This window comes from Lontra canadensis, unplaced genomic scaffold, assembly GCF_010015895.1.
Source record: "Lontra canadensis isolate GAN:19392208 unplaced genomic scaffold, GSC_riverotter_1.0 scaffold59, whole genome shotgun sequence".
Taxonomy (NCBI): Eukaryota; Metazoa; Chordata; class Mammalia; order Carnivora; family Mustelidae; genus Lontra; species Lontra canadensis.
Genome location: NW_022631053.1, coordinates 1,728,677 through 1,754,605, shown reverse-complemented (window position 1 = coordinate 1,754,605; position 25,929 = coordinate 1,728,677). Strand labels below are relative to the sequence as shown.

At 46.1% G+C, this 25,929-nt stretch overlaps 1 protein-coding gene and 1 long non-coding RNA gene across 2 annotated transcripts in view; one reads left to right on the top strand and one right to left on the bottom strand.

Moving 5' to 3' along the window:
- Window positions 1–1,639: 1,639 nt before the first annotated feature.
- LOC116878859 lies at window positions 1,640–24,532 on the bottom strand. The gene is made up of 4 exons (XR_004384898.1): window positions 24,425–24,532; window positions 12,612–12,615; window positions 8,327–8,331; window positions 1,640–1,650 (listed from the first exon to the last, which is right to left on the bottom strand). It is a non-coding gene; the product is annotated as an uncharacterized LOC116878859 (long non-coding RNA).
- Window positions 19,202–25,929, top strand: part of SP1 (Sp1 transcription factor) — a 45,930-nt gene continuing 39,202 nt past the window's right edge. Inside the window, exons 1-3 of the mRNA XM_032876656.1 lie at window positions 19,202–19,325; window positions 20,384–20,538; window positions 20,872–22,387. Of these exons, the coding sequence (XP_032732547.1) occupies window positions 19,319–19,325; window positions 20,384–20,538; window positions 20,872–22,387 (1,678 nt within the window). The 5' untranslated portion in view covers window positions 19,202–19,318. The remainder of the gene's footprint in view (window positions 19,326–20,383; window positions 20,539–20,871; window positions 22,388–25,929) is intronic.

The following is a 25,929-nucleotide window of genomic DNA, read 5'->3' as shown; positions in this document are numbered from 1 at the left end:
AGGACTCTGGCTTGAGGAAGATCATGACACACTGGAAGAACACGTATAGGCAAGGGAGGAGGAGGCTGTGGCTGAACTTGCAGACCAGATGACTCAGAACCTTGAAGGCCAAGTTAAGGTGGGAGCACTTTATTCCCAGGGTTCTGGAAAGCCTTGAAAAGATTTAAGCAGGAGAGTGTAATATAAACAGATGAGAGTTTTCATACCCCCCCTTTTTTTTTAAGTGATTTCTACACCAAACGGGGGCTCAAATTCCTAACTCTGAGATTGAGAGTCACGCGCTCTTCTGACTGAGTCAGGCTGGCAACAAAGAGCTGAGAGTTTTTAAGAAGGATCTGGTAGGTGTTCTGGGCACCACAGATTGGATTTGGGTGTTTCCAAATCTCATCAGCCTTGGGTTTACAGATAATACTTTGGGGTCTTTTACCAATGGTAAATCTATCACCTATAACCTGTTGGTGTTCAATAAATGACTGGAATGTGACCCTATTTACAAATTTCTAGGGATAGCAGAATTCCTCACTGCTGTTGGATCATTCAATAAACATTATTGGTGGGCTATTTTTGTGCCCAGCACAGGTCCAGGTGCTGGGGATATGAAGATAAATGAGACCTTACTCAATGTACAAAAAAGAGAAAGAAATTGGATCCGTAAAAAAAAGTTTTATTTCATAGATAACAACAACAGAGTCAAAAGTCAACTGACAAAATATTTTCAATTTCTTTAAATGATTAGTATATTGTATTTATGTATATTTAAAAGTGTAAAATAGCGGTGCCTGGGTAGGTCAGTCATTAAGCATATACCTTTGGCTTGGTCGTGATCCCAGGGTCCTGGGCCAAGCCCCACATCAGGCTCTCTGCTTGGTGGGGAGCCTGCTTCTCCCTTTCCCTCTGCTGCTCCCCCTGCTTGTGCACTCTCTCTCTTGCTGTCTCTCAGTCAAATAAATAAATAAATAAATAATAGAAGTGTAACAGCAGGGGCACCCGGGTGGTTCAGTGGGTTAAGCCTCTGCCTTTGGCTGAGGGCTTGATCTCAGGGTCTTGGGATCCAGCCCTGAGGGCTCTCTGCTCAACAGGGAGCCTGCTTCCTTCTTTCTCTCTGCCTGCCTCTCTGCCTACTTGTGATCTCTCTCTCTCTCTCTGTCAAATAAATAAAATAAAATCTTAAAAAAAAAAAAAAGACGAAGTGTAACAGCAGCTTTGGAAAACAGTTTGGCAGTTTCTTATAAAGTTAAACATATATTTACCATAAGACCCAGCCATTCCAATCCTAGGTATTTACCCAAGAGAAATAAAAACATATCTACACAGACTCTTACATGGGATTCATAGAAGCTTTATTCATAAAATCAAAATATAGGAAATACCTCAAACATCCATCAAAAGGTGAGCGGAGGGGCACCTGGGTGGCTGAGTGGGTTAAGCCTCCGCCTTCGGTTCCGGTCCTGATCTTGGTTCGGGTCCTGGGATCGAGCCCCGTATCCCGCTCTCTGCTTGGCGGGGATCCTGCTTCTCTCTGCCGGCTTCTCTGTCTGCTTGTGATCTCTCTCTGTGTCAAATAAATAAATAAAATATTAAAAAAAAAAAAAAGGTGAGTGGATGAAGGACGACTGCCTGGCTCAGTCACTGCATTCAGTGACTCTTGATCTCCCGCATTGTAAGTTCGAGCCCCTCACTGGGCAGAGAGATTTATTTATTTGTTTGTTTGTTTATTTATTAAGATTTAATTTATTTATTTAGGAGAGAGAGTGAGAGTGAGCATGAGTGGGGGGAGAGGCAGAGGGAGAAGGAGACACCCTGCTGAGCAGGGAGCCTGATGTGGGGATTGAGACCAGGACCCCCCGGAGCCAAAGGCAGATGCTTAACCGACTCAGCCACCCAGGTGCCCCATAAATGAATCTTTTTATTTTGATTTTTTTTAAGATTTTACTTTTGGGGGGCACCTCGGTGGTTCAGTGGGTTAAAGCCTCTGCTTTCAGCTCAGGTCATGATCCCGGAGTCCTGGAATCAAGCCCCGAGTCGGGCTCTCTGCTTAGCCAGGAGCCTGCTTCCCTCTCTCTCTCTATCTGCCTGCCTCTCTGCCTACTTGTGATCTCTGCCTGTCAAATAAATAAATAAAATCTTAAAAAAAAAAGATTTTACTTATTTATCTGAGAGAAATGAGAGTAAGAGGGACAAGCAGGGGTGAGGGGAGGAGCAAAGGGAGAGAGAGAAGCAGACTCCCCACTAAGCAGGGAGCCTGACTCAGGACTCAATTCCAGGACCCTGGGATCATGACTTGAGCCAAAGGCAGACACTTAAGCAACTGAACCACCCCCGCTCCCCTAAATAAATCTTAAAAAAAAAAAAAAAAAAAGTGAAAAGGGATGCCTGGGACGCAGTTAATTTTATCTCAAAAACCAAAACAGAACAAAAGACAATTGACAGGGAAAAAATATTTGACGTATTTTAACAAAGAATTTATCTGGTTTCTTGTTTCTTTTGTTTTTAAAGATTTTATTTATTTGACAGAGACAGTGTGAGCACAATCATAGAGTCAGGCAGAATGATCGGGAGAAGCAGGCTCCCCGCAGAGCAGGGAGCCAGATGAGGGACTCCATTCCAGGACACCAGGATCATGACCTGAGCCCAAGGCAGAGCTCAACCAACTGAGCCACCCAGGTGCCCCTCGTTTCTTAAGTTTTTAATTCCTTCATTAACATACAGTGTTATTAGTTTCAGGTGTACAATGTAGTGATTCAATAATTCACACATCACCTGGTGCTCATTACAGCAGCAAATACACGACTTAATCCCCATCCCCTGTTTCACCCATTCCCCCCACCGAACTCCCTCCCTTCTGGTAACCACGTTTGTTCTCTATAATTAAGAGTCTGTTGTTGTTGTTGTTGTTGTTTTAATTTGTCTTTCTCTCTTTTTTTCCCCTTTGCTCTTTTGCTTTGTTTCTTAAATTCCCCCTAGGAATGAAATCCTGTGGTATTTGTCTTTCCCCGACTTATTCCACTTAGCATTATGCTCTCTAGATCCACCCACGTCCTTGCAAATGGATATTTTTAAGACTTGATTTTTTTAAGTAATCTCTATACCCAATGTGGGACTTGAACTCAAAACCCCGAGATCGAGAGAGATCGAGAGTTGCATGCTTCACTGACATGTATATGTGCATATATATACATGTATGTGTGCACATATATATATATTTTTTTAAGTAGGCTCCCTGCCCAATGTGGGACTTGAACTCAAAACCCAAGACCAAGAGTCACATCTTCTGACTGAGCCAGCCAGGAATCCCTCGTTGCAAGTGGATTTTAACAAATAATTGATATCTAATGTACATAAATAACTTTTTTTTAAGATTTTGTTTATTTATTTGACAGAGATCACAAGCAGGCAGAGAGAGAGAGGAGGAAGCAGGCTCCCTGCTAAGTAGAGAGCCCGACTCGGTGCTCGATCCCAGGACGCTGGGATCATGACCTGAGCTGAAGGCAGAGGCTTTAACCCACTGAGCCACCCAGGCGCCCCCAGACTGACAATTTTTAAAATTGGTGAGAATTTGGGAAACGATCATTTTCACAGTGAAGGTATGAATATAACTGCAAATATTTGGGGGAGATTTTTTTTTTAAGATTTTATTTATTTATTTGACAGAGAAAGAGAGATCACAAGTAGGCAGAAAGCTAGGCAGAGAGAGAGAAGGGAAGCAGGCTCTCTACCGAGCAGAGAGCCCGATGTGGGGCTCGATTCCAAGACCCTGAGATCACGACCCAAGTCGAAGGCAGAGGCTTAACCCACTGAGCCACCTAGGGGCCCCCTGGGGAGATATTTTGGAAGCATATCAAAATTTTCTATGTGCATAATCTTGACTGGACAATTCTACTTATTGGATCTATACTGATAATATGTATTGAGTGCATAGTGTATGCTGGGATTCTGACCATAGCTCAACTATTCTATGGCATAAATACTTTTTTTTTTTATGATTGATTTATTTGAGAGAGTGAGAGCACCTGTGAGGGAGCGGGGCAAGGCCAGAGGGAGAGGGAGAGAAGCAAACTCCCCACTGAGCGTGGAGCCCAACTTGGGGCTCTATCTCATGAGATCAGAACCTGAGCTGAAATCAGGAGTCTGACGCCCAACCAACAGAGCCACCCAGGAGCCCTGGAATAAATACTCCTGTTTCTGCATTTTACAAATGAAGGTTAAGTGACTTGCCCAGGGGTCATGCAACTAGTAAGTGACAGAGTCAGGAATCACAACTATGGTGTCTCTCCAGAATCTGTGCTCTTAAGCATTCTGCTCTGCCTTTCCCCAGTCTCTCCTAAATGCCATATGTAGGCACATATACATACGTATGAAGATATTTGCTGTGGGAGAGTTTGAAAAATCAAGAACTGCTGGTACCTGGGTGGCTCAGTCAGTTAAGAAATTGCCTTCAGCCCAAGTCATGATCTCAGGGTCCAGGGATCAAGTTCTGCATCAGGATCCCTACTCAGGGGTGCCTGGGTGGCTCAGTGGATTAAAGCCTCTGCCTTCGGCTCACGTCATGATCTCAGGGTCCTGGGATGGAGCCCCACATGAGGTTCTCTGCTCAGCAGGGAGTCTGCTTCTCCCTCTTACTCTGTCCTCCCCGCCCCCCATGCTCACTCGCACTCTCTCTCTCCAGCTCACACTCTCTCTCAAATAAAATCTTTAAAAATTTAAAAATTTAATTTAATTTAAAAAATGAAATATTAAAAAAGAGTGAGATAGGGGCATCTGGGTGGTCAGAGGTTTAAGCCTCTGCCTTCAGCACTGGTCATGGTTTCAGTGTCCTGGGATCGAGCCCCGTGTTGGGCTCTCTGCTCAGCAGGGAGCCTGCTTCTCCCTCTCTCTCTCTGCCTGCCTCTCTCTGCCTACTTGTGCTCTCTATCTGTCAAATAAATAAACAAAATCTTTTAAAAAAGAGAGAGAGAAAGAAAACAAAAAGAATTTTTAAAAGAGTGAGAGAAAGAAAACAAAAAGAATTAAAAAAAGAGTGAGATAAACTAACATGAAAAGATCTTTAACAGATTTTGTTAAAAAAAAAAACGAGCTGTAGAATAATACTTATACTACCTATTTATATAAAAATACCAATAATGGGGGCGCCTGGGTGGCTCAGTGGGTTAAGCCTCTGCCTTAGGCTCAGATCATGATCTCAGGGTCCTGGGATCAAGCCCCACATCAGGCTCTGCTCAGCGGGAAGCCTGTTTTCCCCCTCTCTCTCTCTGCCTGCCTCTCTGCCTACTTGTGATCTCTCTCTCTCTCTCTCTCTCTCTGTCAAATAAATAAATAAAATCTTTAAATAAAAATAAAAAATTAAAAAAAAACAATAATGAAGAGATATGTGTGAACAAAGTAAGTATGCTCAAAAGAGCAGAGGACTTTTTCTATTTTATTCACTGTTGTGTCTTCATTGTCATAACAGAATGGTGCCTGGCACGTAGTAGATATGGGGTAAATATCTGTTGGAAGTATATAAATATACGTAAATGCATAGAATAGGGACTGAAAAGCTCCAAACCAAACTATGACCTGGTGAAGGTGTTTCCCTACTTTGGGAAAAGAGAGAAAAGTGTGTGCAGGATACATCAGTGAAGGGAGGTGTTGTGTTACTCCCCCAAACTTCTGGCTGTTTGAACCTTACAGAAAGAGATGATGTTTGTGTGTTACTCAAGTAAAGTAAAACAAAATCCAAACAGATTTTGGATTGGAAGGATGGGTCAGTTGGTGGGGGGTGAGGGGCACCTGGCTGGCACAGTTGGTAGAGCATTTGACCTCTTGATCTCCGGGTCATAAGTTCAAGCCCCACTTTGGGCATGGAGCCCACTTTAAAAAAATTAAATAGGGGATTAAGGACTACACTTGTGATGAGCACCAGGTGTTGCATGGAAGTGTTGAATCACTATCTTGTGCACCAGAAACTAATATTACACCATATGTTGACTATTTTTTTAACCTTTTTAAGATTTAGGGGCACCTGGGTGGCTCAGTCAGTTAAGCGTCTGCCTTCTGCTCAGGTCATGATCCTGGGATCCTGGGATTGAGTCTTACATGGGGCTCCCTGCTCAGCGGGGAGTCTGCTTTTCTCTCCCCGTCTGCCTGCCATTCCCCCTGTTCCTGCTCTTTCTGTTTCTGACAAATAAACAAAATCTCAAAAAAAAAAAAAATTAGGCAATCTCTTTACCCACTTGGTGCTCAAATTTACAACCCTAAGATCAAGAGTCACATACTCTACCAACTGAGTGAGCCTGGGCTGATAAATTGGAATTTAAGTTAAAAATTTTTAAAAATGTTCTTTTTCACACACATACACAAATCCAAACAGATTAAAACAACAATAACAACAACCACAATGAAAGCAAAATTGTCTTGCCACATTTTCATTTATTTCTCTTCAACCCTTCCAGATAAGTAATAATAGCCTCACTTTATAGATGAGGCAACCAAGGCTCAGCCTGGTTAAGCAACTCGCCTCATGTTGTCCAGGTATTAAGCCTGGATGTGAACTCTGACCTGTAGCTTCAACAACCGAGGCTCACTTCTCTCCACTATGTTTATAAATGTACAAACAAATAAAATGTGGAAGGCTGCAGAGGGGGAGACAGCACAGGTTGCAATGGGGGCACGTGGAGAACCATGGACAGTTCTAGGGAGAGAAGGGATATTTCTGGAAAGGGTTCCAGAGATGAAGTTTGATTACAGACTTGAGAAGTGAGTTCCTGGGGCCCCTGGGTGGCTCAGTGGATTAAGCCTCTGCCTTCGGCTCAGGTCAAGATCTCAGGGTCCTGGGATCGAGCCCCGCATCGGGTTCTCTGCTCAGGAGGGAGCCTCCCCCCTCTCTCTCTCTGCCTGCCTCTCTGCCTGCTTGTGATCTCTCTCTCTCTCTGTCAAATTAAAAAAATAAAATCTTTAAAAGAAAAAAGAAGAAAAGTGAGTTCCTGAAGTACTATGGGGGAACGGCACTCCAGGCACATACCTGTGTGTCCATCAAGGGGATGTCACAGAGGAAACCACTTGGCCTATTTTGTGAAGGGTAAACAGTTGAATGGACATGGCTGGAGCTTTACTTACATCTCCAGGTGAAAAGTGAGGCCTAACAGGGTACCTGTATAGCACAGTTGGTTAAGTGGTTAAGCATCTGTCTTTGGCTAGGGCCATGACCCCTGGGATCCTGGGATTGAGCCCCGGAGTCTAGGGCTCCCTGATCATCTGGGAGTCTGCTTCTCCCTCTGCCCTTCCCCCCATTCTCTCTCTCTCTCTCTCAGATAAATAATAATAAAGAGAAAGGTAGGAGTTCTCTCTTGATAAGACTCGCTGGGGACCCTGGAGCCTCTTTTGAAGAAGATCAACCTGGAGAAGAGGAATCCATTCTCTACAGTAACCACACCAGTTAGGCAGTGGGTGAAGACGCCTCATAAGGCAGTGATAATAAGGTAGTGACTAGGGACATGGAGAGAGAGGATGGGATGAATCTGACAGGTATTTACAGACAGGACTGGCATGGTTGATGGCTGATTTCTGCTGTGAGGGGAATGGGCAGGAGTCTGAAGAGAGAAGTTTGTTGGGGAGAAACCTGGGCATCAGTCCCCTTAAAAAGGATCGCTTGTTTATATATTTCCTTCATTGCACTAACATCCAGTATTATAATTAGCTGGGTATGAGTTGGCCTCCTCTACTAAGCCACAAGTTCCTTGAGGGAGGACCATGTCTTGTTCATCTCATCTCCTACAGAGTCTAGCCCCATCTCTCACATGGGGAATGTTTGACACTGAATGAAAGAGCACAGGGGAGAGATTGGCTTTGGTCTCAGTTGGGTTGGAGGAGATGGAATGGTGGGAGATTTACAAAAAAAAAAAAAAATCACACGTTGAGGGGCACCTGGGTGGCTCAGTGGGATAAAGCCTCTGCCTTTGGCTCCGGTCATGATCTGAGAGTCCTGGGATCAAGCCCCACATTGGGTTCTCTGCTCAGCAGGGAGGCTGCCTCCCTCTGCTCCCCCCGCCCCCGCCTGCCTCTCTGCCTATTTGTGATCTCTGTCAAATAAGTAAATAAAATCTTAAAAAAAAAATCACACAGGTTGAGAGGCAGGAAGTTCCCCCGCCTACTGTCTCCCTCCTCAGCCTTGGTCAGAAGCCAGGCCCAATTTTCCCTGAGTCCTTTTCTGGCTGGTCAAGAAATGGGTGGCTTGGGGAGTGGGGGAGATTGTCTCCCCTCAAGTCGGCTACCACCACCACCCAGAAAGTGATTCTAAAAAGGCTCTGTGAAGGAAGCCTCAGACTTCTACTTCTGTCCTCTAAACCACCAAATCTTGAGCTGTGTGGCAAGAGGTGGCATGTCTTTGGCACTGTGCCATAAGCTGATGTGGCAAAGGGAAAAGAGGAGAGAATAGGCGAGAAGACACGTACTCCAGCAGAAAGAAAAGGAGGCCATGGGCCTGATACTGGGTATGCAAAAGGAGAAAGCACTCAATGGGTATTTTAACTATTATGAGTATTTAATTAAAAAATGTTAGCCGCTTATAATTTAAAAGTGATTTAAATCAGGGGTGCCTGGGTGGCTCAGTGGGTTAAAGCCTCTGCCTTTGGCTCAGGTCCTGGTCCCAGGGTACTGGGATCGAGCCCTGGGTGGGGCTCTCTGCTTAGCAGGGAGCCTGCTTCCTTCCCTTCCTCTCTCTCTGACTGTCTCTCTGCCTACTTGTGATCTCTGTATGTCAAGTAAATAAATAAAATCTTAAAAAAAAAAAGTGATTTAAATCAGAATAGAGGGATACATGCTCCCTGCTGAGCAGAGAGCCCGGAAGTGGGGCTCCATCCCAGGACCCTGAGATCATGACTCAAGCCAAAGGCAGAGGCCCAACCCACTGAGCCACCCAGGCGCCCCCCAATTATTCCTTTTTAAAAGTATTATAAGATAATTTACAGGCATGAGGGGCGCTTGGATGGCGTAGTCCGCAGAGTATGTGACTTGATCTCAGGATCATTGAGTTTGAGCCCCAGGTGGGGAGTAGCGTTCACTCAAATAAAAAATAAAAAAATAATTTATAGACATGACATTAAACCCTTAAATATTTCACTATGCTAATAATGACATGTCCTTATATAATCCCAACACTATTATCATGCCCCCCAAATTAACAATCATTCCTTAATATCATGTAATACCCAGTCCTCATTCACACTTTTCCAACTGTCCCCAGTACGTTTTTTTACAAGTGATTTGTTCAAAATAGGATCATATTGCATGTGACTCTTTTTTGCCTCTTAAGTCTCTTTTAAGCAAGAACAGCCCTTCCTCCTCTTTTTCCATGCCCTTGACTTGTTGAATAAACAGTCAATTGCCCTGTAGAATGTCCTACCTTTGGGATTTTTCTTATTTGTTTGTGTTTCCACTTACCTTATTCTGCCAGCCCCCATATTTTCTGCAAGCCAGTGATTAGATGTAAAGACTCCTTTAGATTCAGGCTCAATGCTTTTGGAAAGACTACTTGTTAGGTGATGCAGTGTTCTCCATATTACATTACATCAGGCACACATAATGCACATGTCAGGGGTGGTCTGACTCAGTGTTTTTGAAGCTGGGAGGAGGCTGAGCCTGAGGGGACCTAGGCAGTCAATCCCCTGTGGACTGGGAAGCCGAGCTCTGGCTGAGCCCCAGTCTGCAGGGCTGCTGGTGTGTACCAGCAACAAGGGGGCTGAGTTCTGGGGGGAGGCACTGAGAAAAGCATCACCTTGAAGCTGGCAGCTTGGATTGGCTCAGTCTTAGAGCAGGATTGAGCAGAGTTCTGGGACACAGGCAGATACCACACAGACAGCCTCCCTTAGTCCTGAAGGTGGAGACTAAGCAGGCAAAATTCCCCAGGATTGGGGTTGGAACCATTCCAGGACCCGTTCATGCTGTCCTGCACTCTCCACGGCAGAGAGCAAGAAACCTTCCTCTTTAGCTCTGGGCCCATTAGTAATGGGCCTGGTAGTGCTGTGGCTCAGAAAAATTCCTGACTCTACTAGCTCAGTTTTTCTTGTTCCCTGGCTTCCAGGTCCTGCCTTACAGTACTTTTTTTTTTTTTCTTTTAAGCTTTAGAGTGTCAGTGCTTGAAAGAAGCTTGTGTACCATCTAAGCTAGTCCGTCACTGAAGAAATTCCATTCTTCCTTAGAAATAACTGCATGTTAGATGGTGAAACCAGAAGGTACAGTTTATTTCCCCAGACTTCAATCATTCCCACTCCACCTGCATAATTTTTAACATTATCAGGTTCCCCTTGTTCCATAGTATACCATTATTCTTTATCATAACAACACCCCCTCTGAAATGATAGGTTTGGTAATGTTGTTGTTTCTTCCTAAAATTAATCAGAAGAGGGGCACCTGGGTGGCTCAGTCTTTAAGCAGCTGCCTTCAGCTCAGGTCATGATCCCAGAGTGCTGGGATCAAGCCCCGCATGGTGGGGGGGCGGGTAGTCCCTGCTCAGGAGGGGGCCTGTTTCTCCCTCTGCCCGCTGCTCCCTCTGCTTGTGCTGTCAAATAAATAAATAAAATCTTAAAAAAATAAAATTAATTACAAGAGCACACAAAGAAATGTTCACATTCCACCAGTTAGTAAGTACATCACACTTTGGGAAATGCCACAGAAGTAGAATTGTTGTCAGTTTCATTCTGCCTTGGACCTTGGTTGGGCACATTTCTCAAGTCCTGAATGTATTTCCTAATCAATAAGAAGGAAGTTAACTACACTCTGTATAGGCGTTAGTCACCAGTTTTGTTGGGAATGACTGAAGGCAAGTTCTTCCTGGGAGACTCCCAGGGACCTTTGTCCAGGCACGTCTCAGCCCCTGCGGTGGTGGGGGAGGGGAGAGCAGAAAACAGGCCAGCCTTGGTAAAGATTACCTCTCAGCTGGGCTGGAGAGCTTCACGGCAGTGGTGGGAAAACCCCTGCTGGAGGCAAAAGTCTGGGAAGCTCTTGCCCTCTCCCACTCTCCCACCTTGCACTCTCCACCGTCTCCCCTGGCCACTTCAAGAAGGAATGAACATGGTGTTCCAGAGCCTTGTCCCCACAGAAACCACCCACTAGCCCTGGGGACAGTGCAAACTTCCGGAAGAAGAGACGAGAAGTTATATGTCACGCCTCGGCCTCTACGAACCTCAGCTGGCTTCCCGGGTCGGGGGAAGGAGGGCAAAGCGGGAAGGAGGGGTTTGCGGTTGGGGAGAGCCAGAGGGCCCACCCCTCTCCGGAAACTTGGGGGTGGAGAAACCCAGCCCAGCTCACACCAGACAGCCAGCTCCAGGCTAGGCCTGGGAGGCCTGCAAACCCCACCCCATTCCTCTGGGCACCTCGTGGCCCAGGCGGGTTTGTTTATGAATCCAGCTCCCTCCTCCCACAGCCCGGCCCTCCGCCCGCCCTCAGGGTGGCCCTAGTTGCCTGGGAGGGGGAAACTGGGCCGCCTACCCCCCTACTCCTCCCCTTCCTTCCTCCAGCCTCTCCTGTGGCTGAGCGGGGAGGCTAGGTCCTCTTCCCAGTCCTGCTCCGTGTACCGTTAGGGCCATTTTCCTTAATGGGAATGGAAAGCTGCGGGTGGTGTAACTCTCCCACCTCTGGCCTCTGGTGAGGACTCAGGACTGTTTGTCCCAGGAGAGGAAGCTGTTGCATTTTTGGTTAAAAGAGGAACTTTACTCCTCTTAACAATGCTAAACTGCAGGGCAGGACCCCAGTCACTGTTGGGGTGCAGCAGTCTGGCTGGGGGTGACTGGTGGGTAAACTGACACTAGGTACTGGCATACTTCCAGGTCTGGTGAGCTGAGGTCCCTGAGGTGTCTGAAGGGTTTGGATATTTTAGGGGAGGCAAATGTTTTGATTATGTGTTTATTTCAAGCCAGACTCCACAGGGGGCAGATTTAAATGTGCAGAAAAGCTGTCTCCTTGCTCAGTTTGGGGTCTAGGCTTCTTTCTGAGCTGTCCTTGCCCCTGAGCCTGCCTTCTCTAGCTCTCTCGAATGTGGATAGATTGTGGAATTTAGTCTCAGACCTTCCTCTTCCTCTTCCCCACCACCTCAAACCACCTCTGCTTTTGTTTGTCTAATTGTCTTCAAGCTCTGGAGACTATCAGCTGGGTTTAAAGTCAGCCCCGTCATCTTGCAGCCCTCAGAAAAGAGAATATTCGAGAAGTTTGGTTGGGCCAGATTTCAACTCCAACAATAACTAAGTCGTGTTGTTGACCATGCCCCCCAACTCTCAAGAATTTTCATTTCCCCCACCCTCAGCCCTTCTTCCCCCTCCAGGCCTTTAAGATCGCCAGAGCCACGGACAGATTGCCAGACTGAACAGAGGCCTTCCTAGTACAAGGTACAGAATAGGCAGGGATGAACCACAATGCTTCTCAGATACAGAAATAAAGACATAGCAAAGGACAGAATAAATCTTTTTTTTTTTTTTTTTAAGATTTTATTTATTTGCCAGAGAGACAGAGATCACAGGCAGGCAGAATGGCAGGCAGAGGGAGAGCTTGGAGAAGCAGGCTCTCAGCTGAGAAGGAGCCCGACGTAGGGTTCAATCCCAGGATCCTAGAGTCATGACCCGAGCCTAAGGCATCCACTTAACTGATCTACCCAGTGCCCCAAAATGAATCCTTTTTTTTTTTTTCTTATTAAGATTTTATTTATTTATCTGAGAGAGAGTGAGAGCATGAGAGAGGGGAGAAGGTCAGAGGGAGAAGCAGACTTCCTGCGGAGCTGGGAGCCTGATGTGGGACTCCATCCCTGGACTCTGGGATCATGATCTGAGCCAAAGGCAGTGGCTTAACCAACTGAGCCACCTGGGTGCCCCCAGAATGAATCCTTTTTTTTGTCAAAGATTTTATTTATTTGACAGAGATCACAAGTAGGTGGAGAGGCAGGCAGAGAGAGAGAGGGGGAAGCAGGCTCCCTGCTGAGCGGAGAGCCCAATGCGGGACTCGATCCCAGGACCTGGGACCAAAGAGGTGGTCCTGAGGACTTGAGCTGAAGGCAGAGTCGTTTTTTTTTTATTTGACAGGCAGAGATCACAAGTAGGCAGAGAGGCAGGCAGAGAGAGGAAGGGAAGCAGGCTCCCTGCCGTGCAGAGAGCCCAATGCGGGGCTCGATCCCAGGACCCCGGGATCATGACCCGAGCTGAAGGCAGCGGCTCAACCCACTGAGCCACCCAGGCACCCCGAGAATGAATCCTTTTAAATAATGATAATAATAAAGAATATCTGTAATCATTTCTGGATTTCTCATCAACAGGTTCTGGGCTTCCCAAATAGAAACCAGGCTTAATATAGTCCTTTTCTTAGTTTTTCACCTTTCCAGGGCCCTAAAAAGACTGAGGGATGTGCGTGATGATCCACCCAACTTCTCCAATCACTACTGCACTTCAGATGACCCTAGATAGCGTGGTGTGAAAACCCTAGGCTTGTTTTCTTGTTCAGAGAGAAGCTTTCTTGCTTCGAAGACTGTTGATGCTTTATTATCTCATCAGGGACTCTCTCTTACTTTTTCTTTCCTGACCTCCTTTATCCTAGAGTAGGCAGAATAGGTAAAATAGAATAGAACAGAATAGAATAGAATAATATGGGGGCTCCTGGGTGGCTCAGTCAGTTAAACATCAGAGCCTTGGTTTTAGCTTAGGTCAGTATCTCAGGGTTGAGGGATTGTGGGATGGAGAAGCTGTGTAGGGCTCCGTGCTGGGCATGGAGGCTGCTTGAGACACACCACCCCCCACCCAACTCGTGCATGTGCGCATGCATGGTCTCTCTCTCTCAAAAAGATTTTATTTACTTATTTGACAGACACAGCTCACAAGTAGGCAGAGAGGCAAGCAGAGAGAGAGAGAGGTGGAAGCAGGCTCCCTGCTGAGCAGAGAGCCCAATGCGGGGGCTTGATCCCAGGACCCTGGGACCATGACTGGAGCCAAAGGCGGAGGCTTTAACCAGCTGAGCCACCCAGGCGCTCCTCTCCCTCAAAAAAAAAAAAAAAAAAAAAAAAAAAAAAAATTATGGGGCACCTGGGTGGCTCAGTGGGTTAGGCCTCTGCCTTCAGCTCAGGTCATGATCTCTAGATCTTGGGATGGAACCCCACATCAGGCTCTTTGCTCGGCAGAGAGCCTGCTTCCCTCTCTCTCTCTGCCTGCCTCTCTGCCTACTTGTGATCTCTCTCTGTCAAATTAAAAAAAAAAAAAAATTAGTCTGTTTTGTATTTATTTTTTCGAATATTTTATTTATTTATTTTACAGAGAGGGCACAAGCAGAGGGAGCCGCAGGCAGAGGGAGAGAGAGAAGCAGGCTCCCCGCCAAGCACAAGGATCCCAACATGGGGCTTGACATGGGGCTCCATCCCAGGACCCCGGGATCCTGACCCAAGCCAAAGGCAGATGCTCACCAACTGAGCCACCCAGGTGCCGCAAGTCTGTTTTGTATTTAACAGCTGTAGTTGAAAGCTAACTGAGAAGGAAGTTTACAATGATGGTGTAAAAGGAAGGTTTTGAAATATCTGCATATTTTATTTTGTAAAATGTTCCCAGTTACCAGATTGCTAAGTGGAAACTTTTTTTCAAGTTTATTTTTTTAGTAATTTCTACACCCAACACGGGGCTGGAACTCACTACACCTAGATTAAGAGTCACAGGCCTTTCCAACTGGGCCAGCCAAGTTGTGCCAAGGTGTGCCAAGTGAGAAATTGATGAAAACAAGAGTGGCTTCAAAGTCAAGAGGAATGATTTAATTTATAAAAGGCAAGCAACTGAAGGCTGAGAGTCAGTTCTTGGCCTTGTATTTTCTGGAGTTCTGTTTAGGATTGGGGGGACTAGACTTCTTTCACTTTAGTGTTTGTTTACTGGGTGTCAATTATATGCTATGCTAGGCCCTGAGGATACAAAGCAAAAAAGCATCACCTAGGCCCTCAGAATGCTTTAGTTGGAGGAGATTGGATATTTACATACCTCTAATGGAGGTATGTTAAAAGAACATAGTGGACAGAGTATTCAATCTCGGGAGTTAGGCAAAGACTTCAGAGAAGTCATTCTTATCAAAGCTAAGAGGAAGAGTTCGGTACCCCAGAAGGAGGGTAAGCTGAGTAAACTGTGGTTCTGAACTATGGAGACCCAAGAAAGAATGCTTTGGAGGAAGAGTCCAACAAAGAACAAAGTGAAAGGTAAGAGTGCAATGGACAGTAATGGAAGATGAGCCTGAATAAGTGAGGGGTAGACCACTAAGAATCCTGACAGCCACTCTGGAGTGTTACCACTTAGTGCTTGTACTATTATGATTGATTTTGAAGTAAAACATCTCTCAAATGACCCATGTTGCTTTGTAAACACAGTCATTAGGGGTTATTTAAATGATTTCACAAATGGTTATGTAGACAGACACTGGCATGTGTGGGATTTGAGAAACCTTGAAATAAGTTATTCATTTAAAAAAATTTTTTTTAAGATTTTGTATTTATTCATTTGATAGAGAGAGATCAGTAGGCAGAGAGAGATGGAGAAGCAGGCTCCCTGCTTGCGGAGCAGAAAGCCTGATGCAGGGCTCGATCCCAGAACCCCGAGATCATGACCTGAGCCGAAGGCAGAGGCTTTAACCCACTGAGCCACCCAGGTGCCCCATTTTTTTTAATTTATCTTAGTTTTGTTTAAAGAAATTTTGTTCAGGTTTTCACAGACGAATTGAACAAAATGGGTCATGCCCATTTGCTCTCTTATCGGTAAATAGACCTTTTTCTCAATACCTAGGATAAAATCAAACTCTAATTCCCATTTCAGGGATAAACTAGCTTAGAACCATGGGAAAAAAACACAAGCTTTGGAACTAAACAGAACTGTCATAATTTCTGTAAAAGGGAATGGGAACTTAAATTAACTGAAAGGATTAAGTTAGACAATACATATATACATAAAACACTCAGAGGAGGGCTCTATGTTAGCTCCTACCCCACCTCACCCCACCGGCCCCTGCAACTTTAGGTGTGGTCTTTTGCTGAATACACTAAACAGCTGTTAGAATCTCCAGAGCTTGGTTTACAAAGATGAGTAATGCGGTTTCTAACATCCCGGAAGTTTCAGTTTCTTCCCTTCTGGAAGTTTCTTCTTTACCGTTTCATCCCTTAGTTTTCCCTTTTATTAGTTTTTTTTTTTTTTTTTTAAGATTTTAAAAATTTATTTGATAGAAACACAGCAAGAGAGGGAACACCAGCAGAGGGAATGGAATGGGGAGAGGCAGGCTTCCCGTGGAGCGGGGAGCCAGAGGCAGGGCTCAGTGTGGGGCTCGAACCAAGGACCCTAGGATCATGACCTGAACCGAAAGCAGTTGCTTGACAACTGAGCCACCCAGGCGCCCCATCCTTTACTGTTTCTTAAACTTTGGTTTAGGGACTAATCACTTGAAAGAATTAGTTAAAAAGTTAATATTCTCAAGCCTCACCCCAGAGAATCTGATTTACTAGGTCTGACATGGAGACTAGGAATCTACCTTTTTCAAATTTATGTATTACGTAATTATCTATGTATTTATTTATTTGATAGATTTTCATTATTCCTATTTTTATACATGAGGAAGCCCAGAGAAGGGCATTTTGGCGGCTCAGTTGTTAAGGGTCTGCCTTTTGCTCAGGTCATGATCCCAGCGTCTTGGGATCAAGCCCCAGGCCCCACGTGGGACTCCCCGCTCTGGGGGAAGCCTGCTTGTGTTCTTCTCTCGGTGTTTCTGTCAAATAAATAAATAAAACCTTAAAAGGGTGGGGGGAGCCCAGAGAAGTTATTATTATTTTTTTAAGATTTTACTATTTGAGGGGTGCCTGGGTGGCTCAGTCGCTAAGCATCTGCCTTCGGCTGGGGTCATGGTCCTGGGGTCCTGGGATCTAGTCCCACGCCAGGCTCCCCGTTCTGCGGGAGGCCTGCTTTTCCCTTTCCCACTCCCCCTGCTTGTGTTCCCTCTCTCACCATGTCTCTCTCTGTCAAATAAAATCTTAAAAAAAAAAAAAGGATTTTATTTATTTGAGAGAAAGACAGCACATGAACGGGGTGGGGGGTGAGAGGCCAAGAGGAAGAGGAAGAGGAAGAAGCCAACTCCCTACGGAGGAGGGGACCTCTGTGGAGGAGGAGGGGCTGGATCCCAGAATCCTGGGATCATAACTTCAGCTGGAGGCGGCCGCTAAACCAACTGAGCCACCCAGGAGCCCCAGAATCTACCTTTTTAAACAAAGCAGCCAAGGGTTTGGATAGAGACTATCTGACATATTTTGGGAAACTCTGATCTAGGGAGAGATGCTATTGTAATGTAATTTGTAATGTAATGTTTTATATAAATGTATACAAGAGGATAATGCCATTTGAGCTGTCATAGAAGTTAGATTTAGTAGTTTTCAGGAGCTAAAAAGGAACAATACAAAACACTTAAAAATACATATGTAATTATTTCTTTTATTAAACCCATTTTTATAAATGGTTTTATCAGGCCTGCTTTATTCAAGAATCTATGGAAGGCTTTTTGTGGGACTGCTCTGGGCTGGAATCTGGCACTAAAACTTAACTAGCTTTGTGACTTTGGGCCAGTTATTTACCAGCCTAAATTTCCTATAAAATACATTAACTTCTCTGGTACCAATATTTTCTTTATGAGCATGACACAAGGAATGCAGAACGCTTAACTGACGTACGCACCTAACACAGTAGGCATTCCACAATCACTTACTTTCTTCAGGGCCTATGCAAAGGAGCAGAGGCCTGTTTTAGGGGGATCCAGACTTTAAAACATGTCACGAAGTGCTGAATTGTAAATTGTAAATAACTTAGTGACAACACGGGCTACAGAGAATGACCTCCGTGTCATTGACAAGTCACCCAGGCTGCCTCCACCAAAAGCAGGAAAAAGGAGAGATGGAATGGGAGGCCAGCAGTTCGAATGCCTGGGGGGAAATGTCCTTTAACTTTGTAGTTACAAAAGCAGGAACTCCTTATCTTGCCATCCTGTTTTACGCTTAGACGGTATTTACAATGAAGGGGAGAAACAGGAAGTGGCATATAGGACACTGACGCTGGGAGGCTCTCCAAAGTATTTGAGCCTCAAAGTCCAGCCCTTGAAAAGTTAACCCTGCAAAAATTAAGTAGTTAGCAGCTTTATCTGGGAGAAGTTAATAAAATGGCGTTTGCTGGTCTGACAGAGCGCTTGCGAATTGTCAGTTAACTGTGGGAGCGCAGCGCCAGATTTCGTCGAGCACGCACCCACAGGGCTTACACCCACATTCAGAGGCATCCGCCCGCTTGTCCGCCCACCCCAGGAAGGGTGAGACTTGAGAGGTACTTTTAAGAACGGTTAAGTGAAGGCTCGAACGAGCCCTAATGGCGAGGCAGAACTGCGAACCGACTGTCTTGGCCTTGACACTTGCTGAGCAGCAAGGATCCACCGAAGCGCGGCACCTATTTACTGTAAAGACATCCCCTGAGGAGGGCCAAAATGGCGACGAACTCCTCTTGGCACAGCCCTGCTCCCTCCCCCAGGACGGGAGGCTCTAGTAACGCCCATTGGCCAAGTTGGAGGCGGTGCCTACCTTCCTTCGCCGCCTCATTGGACTGAGTGACTGAGGGAGACGCCAATTCTCCTCTGCCCACTCCAAAATCCCGCCCCCAGAGTTCATTCGGCGTTCAATTGGCTTTTCATTCACGTCAATCTGCGTCCTAGACTGTCTTTTTTCAGTGTTAATCCAATCATAACTTTCCTGGCTGCCCGCCTGATTTCTGATTGGTTTTGGTCAGCTTCATCCTATCCCATTTCTGCCTACTTTTTACCACCTCCCAAAAAGGACTGTGCCCACGCATGTCCAGGGTTCTGGTTGGTCGTTGTTCTGTCATTCCAGTCAAAGTTCTTCCTATCCCTACCGTTCAGGGAGCCCGCCTGGCGGTTGACTGGCTTCCTTCCAAGCCTATCATCACTAGCTCCCTCCCACCCTCGCTTCCTGCGTCTTTCATTGGCTTTTAAAACTGAGAGAGTGGCCTCCTTGGGCGGACACCGGGCACGCAACTTTGTCTTACACGCCTTAGCGAGCAAGCGAGTCTTGTCATTGGATAACCTACCCGTCTTTCTTCTTCAAGTCCCTCCTTTCTCCCTCCCTCATTGGGCGGGGCAGCAGCGAAGGGGCGGAGCCTAGGCTGGGCTTGTGGCGCGCTGCTCCCTCCTCCTTACCCCCCCCCTCCCTGTCCGGTCCGGGTTCGTTTGCCTCGTCAGCGTCCGCGTTTTTCCCGGCCCCCCCCAACCCCCCCGGACAGGACCCCCTTGAGCTCGTCCCTCAGCTGCCACCATGAGCGGTAAGGATGAGTCCACTCCAAGCTTAGGGGTGGGAGGGGAATGAGGGGGCGCGCGCGAGGGCCGACCGGGCGGTCCCCGCCGTGAGGGGGGGCGGGCGGGAGGCGGCGGCGGCGGCCTTGGTCCCGCCCGGGGCGGAGGGAAGGGAGGGAGAAGGGGCAGTGGCGGGGCCTGCGAGAAAGAGGGGGATGGGCCGCCCGCCCCGGGGGAGGGGGCAGCGTGGCCTCGCCCGCCCCCTGCCCGCCCCGGCCACGGGGGACGGGCCTTACCCCCCACTATTCGGCCGCCCGCCTGAGGCTCCTCCCGCCGGGGGCTGGAGCCGCGGGGGCGGCCCGAACAGTGCAGGCCCCGCCCGGGCCAACCGCCTCCCTGGTCCGCCCTCTGGTCGCCGCCTGCCCCAAGGCCCTCCCCTCCCCCCGTAGATTTCCCCTCCCCCCCCCCGCCGTCCCGCCCTTTCCACGCCCCTCACCCCGAAACCGCCCTTTCCTTCTAGGGCCCGCCCTCTGTCCGCCCCGAAACCTCCAGATTCCTAAGCCCTGGACCCCTTTAGTCCTTTGGCAGAATTCACAAATGTTTTCCCACTCACACTTTTTATTTGTTCTTTTTTCTTTGCCCCTCTTCTGCTCTGGGTGCTTTTTACACTTCAAGTTTTCTCTTTCTCCATATCCTTTGACCCTAATTTTAGCAAGCTTTCCATCCACCCACATGTTGTTTTTTGCCTTACCTATCCTCCTTTTTCTCCCCAGGATACTTTTTTGTATTTTGAAACTCTTTGAACATGTCCACCACCCCTTACATATCCTATGTGAAAAGTACATTTTTAATGTTTTCTGGGTTTAATTTTGTGCAAGGGAGAATTGAGGCCCAGTTTTAGTGCTACTAAGCCTAGTTTGTGTTCTGTATGTCCTACAACTGCCCTTTCTCCAATCCACTTTTTTTTTTATACTAGTACCTTTCATCTTACTGTATTTCTTTTTCTTTGTAGTGTCCCTTACTCCTCCTCACCTCACCTCACCCTTTTTCTTCCCCTAACTTTAAGTTGTCTTTTAATTCCTTTTAGACCAAGATCACTCCATGGATGAAATGACAGCTGTGGTGAAGATTGAAAAAGGAGTTGGTGGCAATAATGGGGGCAATGGTAATGGTGGTGGTGCCTTTTCTCAGGCTCGAAGCAGCAGCACAGGCAGTAGCAGCAGTGGAGGAGGAGGAGGGCAGGTAAGTGATGATCAGGACAGAGTGGGGGAGATGTTAAGAGAATGTGAATATTTTTAGATGGTTATCTTTTCACAGAAACATTTTTAGGAAAGAACTAAGCCATTTTGTAGCTAGGAAAGTTAACATAGTGAAACAAATGATTGGGAGATCCCCAAAGATGAGGATTTCAGGAGTATAAATAGGTCAGCTTTTCCTTCCTTCCTTCCTTTCCTCCTTCCTTTTTCCCCCTTTTTATGTGCACTATTTTGCTGTTTATTTGTTTTATACTACCCCCTGGGCTGGCAGCTGGGTATCACTAAACTAATCCTCTCCTCTCCCTTATTTTCTGGCCAGGAATCCCAGCCATCCCCTCTGGCTCTGCTGGCAGCAACTTGCAGCAGAATTGAGTCACCCAATGAAAACAGCAACAACTCCCAGGGCCCAAGCCAGTCAGGGGGCACAGGTGAGCTTGACCTCACAGCCACACAGCTCTCACAGGGTGCCAATGGCTGGCAGATCATCTCTTCCTCCTCTGGGGCTACCCCTACCTCAAAGGAACAGAGTGGCAGCAGTACCAATGGCAGCAATGGCAGTGAGTCTTCCAAGAATCGCACAGTCTCTGGTGGGCAGTATGTTGTGGCCGCCACTTCCAACTTACAGAACCAGCAAGTCCTGACAGGATTACCTGGAGTGATGCCTAATATTCAGTATCAAGTAATCCCACAGTTCCAGACCGTTGATGGGCAACAGCTGCAGTTCGCAGCCACTGGGGCCCAAGTGCAGCAGGATGGTTCTGGTCAGATACAGATCATACCAGGTGCAAACCAACAGATCATCACAAATCGAGGAAGTGGAGGCAACATCATTGCTGCTATGCCAAACCTACTCCAGCAGGCTGTCCCCCTCCAAGGCCTGGCTAATAACGTACTCTCAGGACAGACTCAGTATGTGACCAACGTACCAGTGGCCCTGAATGGGAATATCACCTTGCTACCTGTCAACAGCGTTTCTGCAGCTACCTTGACTCCTAGCTCTCAGGCAGTCACTATCAGCAGCTCTGGGTCCCAGGAGAGTGGTTCACAGCCCGCCACCTCAGGGACTGCCATCAGTTCTGCCAGTTTGGTATCATCGCAAGCCAGTTCCAGCTCCTTTTTCACCAATGCCAATAGCTATTCAACAACTACAACCACCAGCAACATGGGAATTATGAACTTTACCACCAGCGGATCAGCAGGGACCAACTCTCAAGGGCAGACACCCCAGAGGGTCAGTGGGCTACAGGGGTCTGATGCTCTAAACATCCAGCAGAACCAGACATCTGGAGGCTCTCTGCAAACAAGTCAGCAAAAAGAGGGAGAGCAAAACCAGCAGACGCAGCAACAGCAGCAAATCCTTATCCAGCCTCAGCTAGTTCAAGGGGGACAGGCTCTCCAGGCCCTTCAAGCAGCACCATTGTCAGGGCAGACCTTTACAACCCAAGCTATCTCCCAGGAAACCCTCCAGAATCTCCAGCTTCAGGCTGTTCCAAACTCTGGCCCCATCATCATCCGGACACCAACAGTGGGGCCCAATGGACAGGTCAGTTGGCAGACTCTTCAGCTGCAGAATCTCCAAGTTCAGAACCCACAGGCCCAGACAATCACCTTGGCCCCAATGCAGGGTGTTTCCTTGGGGCAGACCAGCAGCAGCAATACCACCCTTACACCCATTGCCTCAGCCGCCTCCATCCCTACCGGCACGGTCACTGTGAATGCTGCTCAGCTCTCCTCCATGCCTGGCCTCCAGACCATTAACCTCAGTGCATTGGGTGCTTCAGGGATCCAGGTGCACCAGCTTCCAAGCCTGCCCTTGGCTATAGCAAATGCCCCAGGTAAGGCTTTCAATCTTTTGCATTCATTTCCAGAGCTAACTAGCTTAACTGAAACTGTTGAGTCTAAGGAAGGAAATAGAGATTTTTGTGGGTAACAGTTTCTAGAAGGCACGTTGATCAGAGAAATAGAATGATTCTATTTAAGTCATTTGGAACCGACTTAACGGAAACTTTTTTTTCAGTTAATCTTATGAGAAAGGAGCATTTCTGGGCAGTGTCTTTGGGGTCACTGTACTTCCAGGGCTTTTGGTGCTACAGAACAAGGGTCAGCAAACTTTGTTCTGTAAAGGTTCAGATAGTAAATATTTTAGGCCTTGTGGACCACGTAGTATTCTTTTTTGTTTTTCCCTTACAACCCTTTAAAAATGTAAAACCAGGGTGCCCGGGTGGCTCAGTGGGTTAAAGCCTCTGTCTTTGGCTTGGGTCATGATCTCAGGGTCCTGGGATGGAGCCCCGCATCAGGCTCTGCTCAGCAGGGAGCCTGCTTTCCTCCATCTCTCTGCCTGCCTCTCTGCCTACTTGTGATCTCTCTGTCAAATAAATAAATAAAATCTTTAAAAAAAAAACAAGAAAAAAAACATTCTTATCTCAAGGGCTTTATTTGGCCTCTTGGCCCACCAGCATTGTAGAATGAGACTTGATTATAAACTTGACCTGTTTGTAGGACAGTTATTAAGTAATCAGGTATTTCTTCTGAATTGTAGCTCTTTAAGTAAGGGAAAAGTGATAAAGTGGGTTCCAGAAGGATTCTTTTCTTTTCTTTTCTTTTAAGATTTGTTTATTTAGGGGCACCCGGGTGGCTCAGTGGGTTAAGCCTCTGCCTTTGGCTTATGTCATGATCTCAGGGTCCTGGGATCTTGCCCCTCATTGGGTTCTGCTCAGCAGGGAGCCTGCTTCGCCCGCCTCTCTCTGCCTGCTTCTCTGCCTACTTGTGATCTCTCTCTCTCTCTGTCAAATAAACAAACAAAATCTTAAAAAAAAAAAAGATTTATTTGACACCCAGAGAGAGCACACACAAGCCCGGGAGAGGCACAGGGAGAGGGAGAAGCAGGCTCTCCCAATGTGGGGCTTGATCCCAGAACCCTGGGATCATGACTTGAGCCAAAAGTAGATGCCTTTTTTTTTTTTTTTAAGATTTTATTTATTTATTTGACAGAGAGATCATACGTAGGCAGAGAGGCAGACAGAGAGAGAGATGGGGAAGCAGGCTCTCCACTGAGCAGAGAGCCCCTTGTGGAACTTCATCCCAGGACCCTGAGATCATGACCTGACCCGAAGGCAGATGCTTAACCAGCTGAGCCACCCAGGCGCCTCTCTAGAAGGATTTTCAACAAAAAAGTTCATACTTAATTTTTAGTTAGCCAGAATATCCTACTCTATTCTCTGTTTAATTTTTAGTTAGCTAGAATATCCTACTCTCTGAGCAAGCTGATTAATTAAGGTTCAATTTTTTTAAACTTCTGGTTACCTTAAAAGTAGAATCCGTCTGCCTTCTCTTACACTAACGTGTATTTTCAGTAAGTTTCCTGGGTGATTCTGGTACTTCCTAGCTAGGAGAACCACTTCCTAGACTGTTTTGAAAGTAGCGTATGATTAAGAAGGGATGGGAGAGAAAAGGAGATGGCCTTAAATGGAGTGGGGAGGTGGAGCTGAGAGGAATTAGGAATAAGGAGAGCATTGAAGGGAAAGAGTCCTCAGGGAAGAGGTATGTATTGGAATGTATGTTTAATCAGTGGACCACAGTACTCAGTTATTCATTTTGAATAGTGTTTCACTGTTGGTTAGAGATAACAAAAGTGAAAAAAGTGAAAATCTATTTAGAATTTATTTTAAATTCTGTGGTGATGGAGCTAATCTTTAGTAAAGCACAAGAAGAGGATACTATAGAATTTTTTTCAAGACTTATTTATCTGAAGAGGGAGGGGCAGAGGGAGAGGAAAATCCAAGCCAACTCCACGCTTAGAGTCAACACTGGGCTCAGTCTCGTAACTCTGAGATCAGACCTGAGCCAAAAATCAAGAATGGGACATTTTAAACCATTGCGCCACCCAAGATACTATAGATTTTTATATTTAGGCATGATATCAAAAATTATGATGGGAAATAATTTAATATCACTGAATTTAGTTTTATTGGAATGTATGTGGGTTTGTAAACTGGTTACTTTTACTATAGAGTTATCATTTCATTTATGATTGGCTCTTATATAAAAGAGGGTAACAAATAGATAAGCGTATTTCCTGTCTCCTGCAGGTTTGGAAAATGGTGGCCAGGAGGTCTGCTCAAGTTCCCTAACTTTATTACATTCTTCTTTTTTTTTTAAAGATTTTATTTATTAGAACGTGAGAGAGAGATCATGAGTGGGGGTGAGGGGTAGAGGGAGAAGAAGACTTCCCACAAAGCTGGGAGCCCGATGTGGGACTCGATCCCATGACCCTAGGATCATGAGCTGAAGCCAGATGCTTAACCTGAGCCATCCAGGCTCCCACTTTCTTACATTCTTGAGGTGTGTTTAAGATGACTACATTTTGAGCCTTAACAAGACAACAGTTTTCTTAATGCATCGGAGACCTTGGAATAGAAAGTCTGAGCTGGAGGGGACCTAAGAGGTCATCTAGTAAAACTGCCTTATTTTCTAGATGAGGAAGGGCATGGAGTTACAGAGAAGCAATTAAGTAAGTGGTGAGACTACATAGTCAGAGCTAGGACTTGTACTTAGTTCTCCTAATGTAAGACTTAACCTATTAGTTTTAACTTAGGATGTTAAAAAAATCCTTTAGAGTATTAAAAATGTTTTAGAAAAGATATCTTTGCTTCTTTGAAATTTAATGCTCTAGAGCTGGCAGATGTTTCATAGGCTAAAAATTATAGCTGTAGAAGTGGGAGAAGTTAATGAAAACTGAACAACACCCTGAAAATTAGACACTTGCTACACTAGCATGTTTGTTTTCTCTTTACTCTTAGTTTGTTGTATCCAATAGCTTTGCTCTTCCTCAAAGGAAGGCAAAGCTGGGGGATAGTTCCATTTAGTAATAATTTGGATCCTTGCAAATTTCTAAAAAGTTTTAGAGCTTAGGCTTTAGAGAAAAGTTATGAGGCATTCTCATTGCTAAATCATGCTCTGGGGAAGTCTGCCATTTAATTTGTCATAGGATAGGGCTACCTGGCTATTATTGATGGTCTCAGAGCTCAAGAAAATGCATGCCTTTCTGTGAAGTAGCTGCAGCTTGACATTTGCTAGTGAGGGAATGAGTCTTTGAAAGGCCATTTTGTGAGAGTTGAGATTGGTTGCCTCATTAATAGTGGTTTCCGAAGATAAAAGTTTCCTCCTTTTTGGTTAGTCATACTTGTGCAACATTTTTCCCCCCTTCAATTGGTCAACTTTATCCTCAATGAAAGGTAATAAAATAATTTCCTAGAAGCTTTAGTGCTGCTCTGCTGTTGCCTGGCTGCTAAAAAATGTTTCATTTTACCCCTTTTTCTGGTATGTAGTAGTTTTACTGGAAAAACTCAATGTCTTGACAGTATAATGTAGTAGAGCC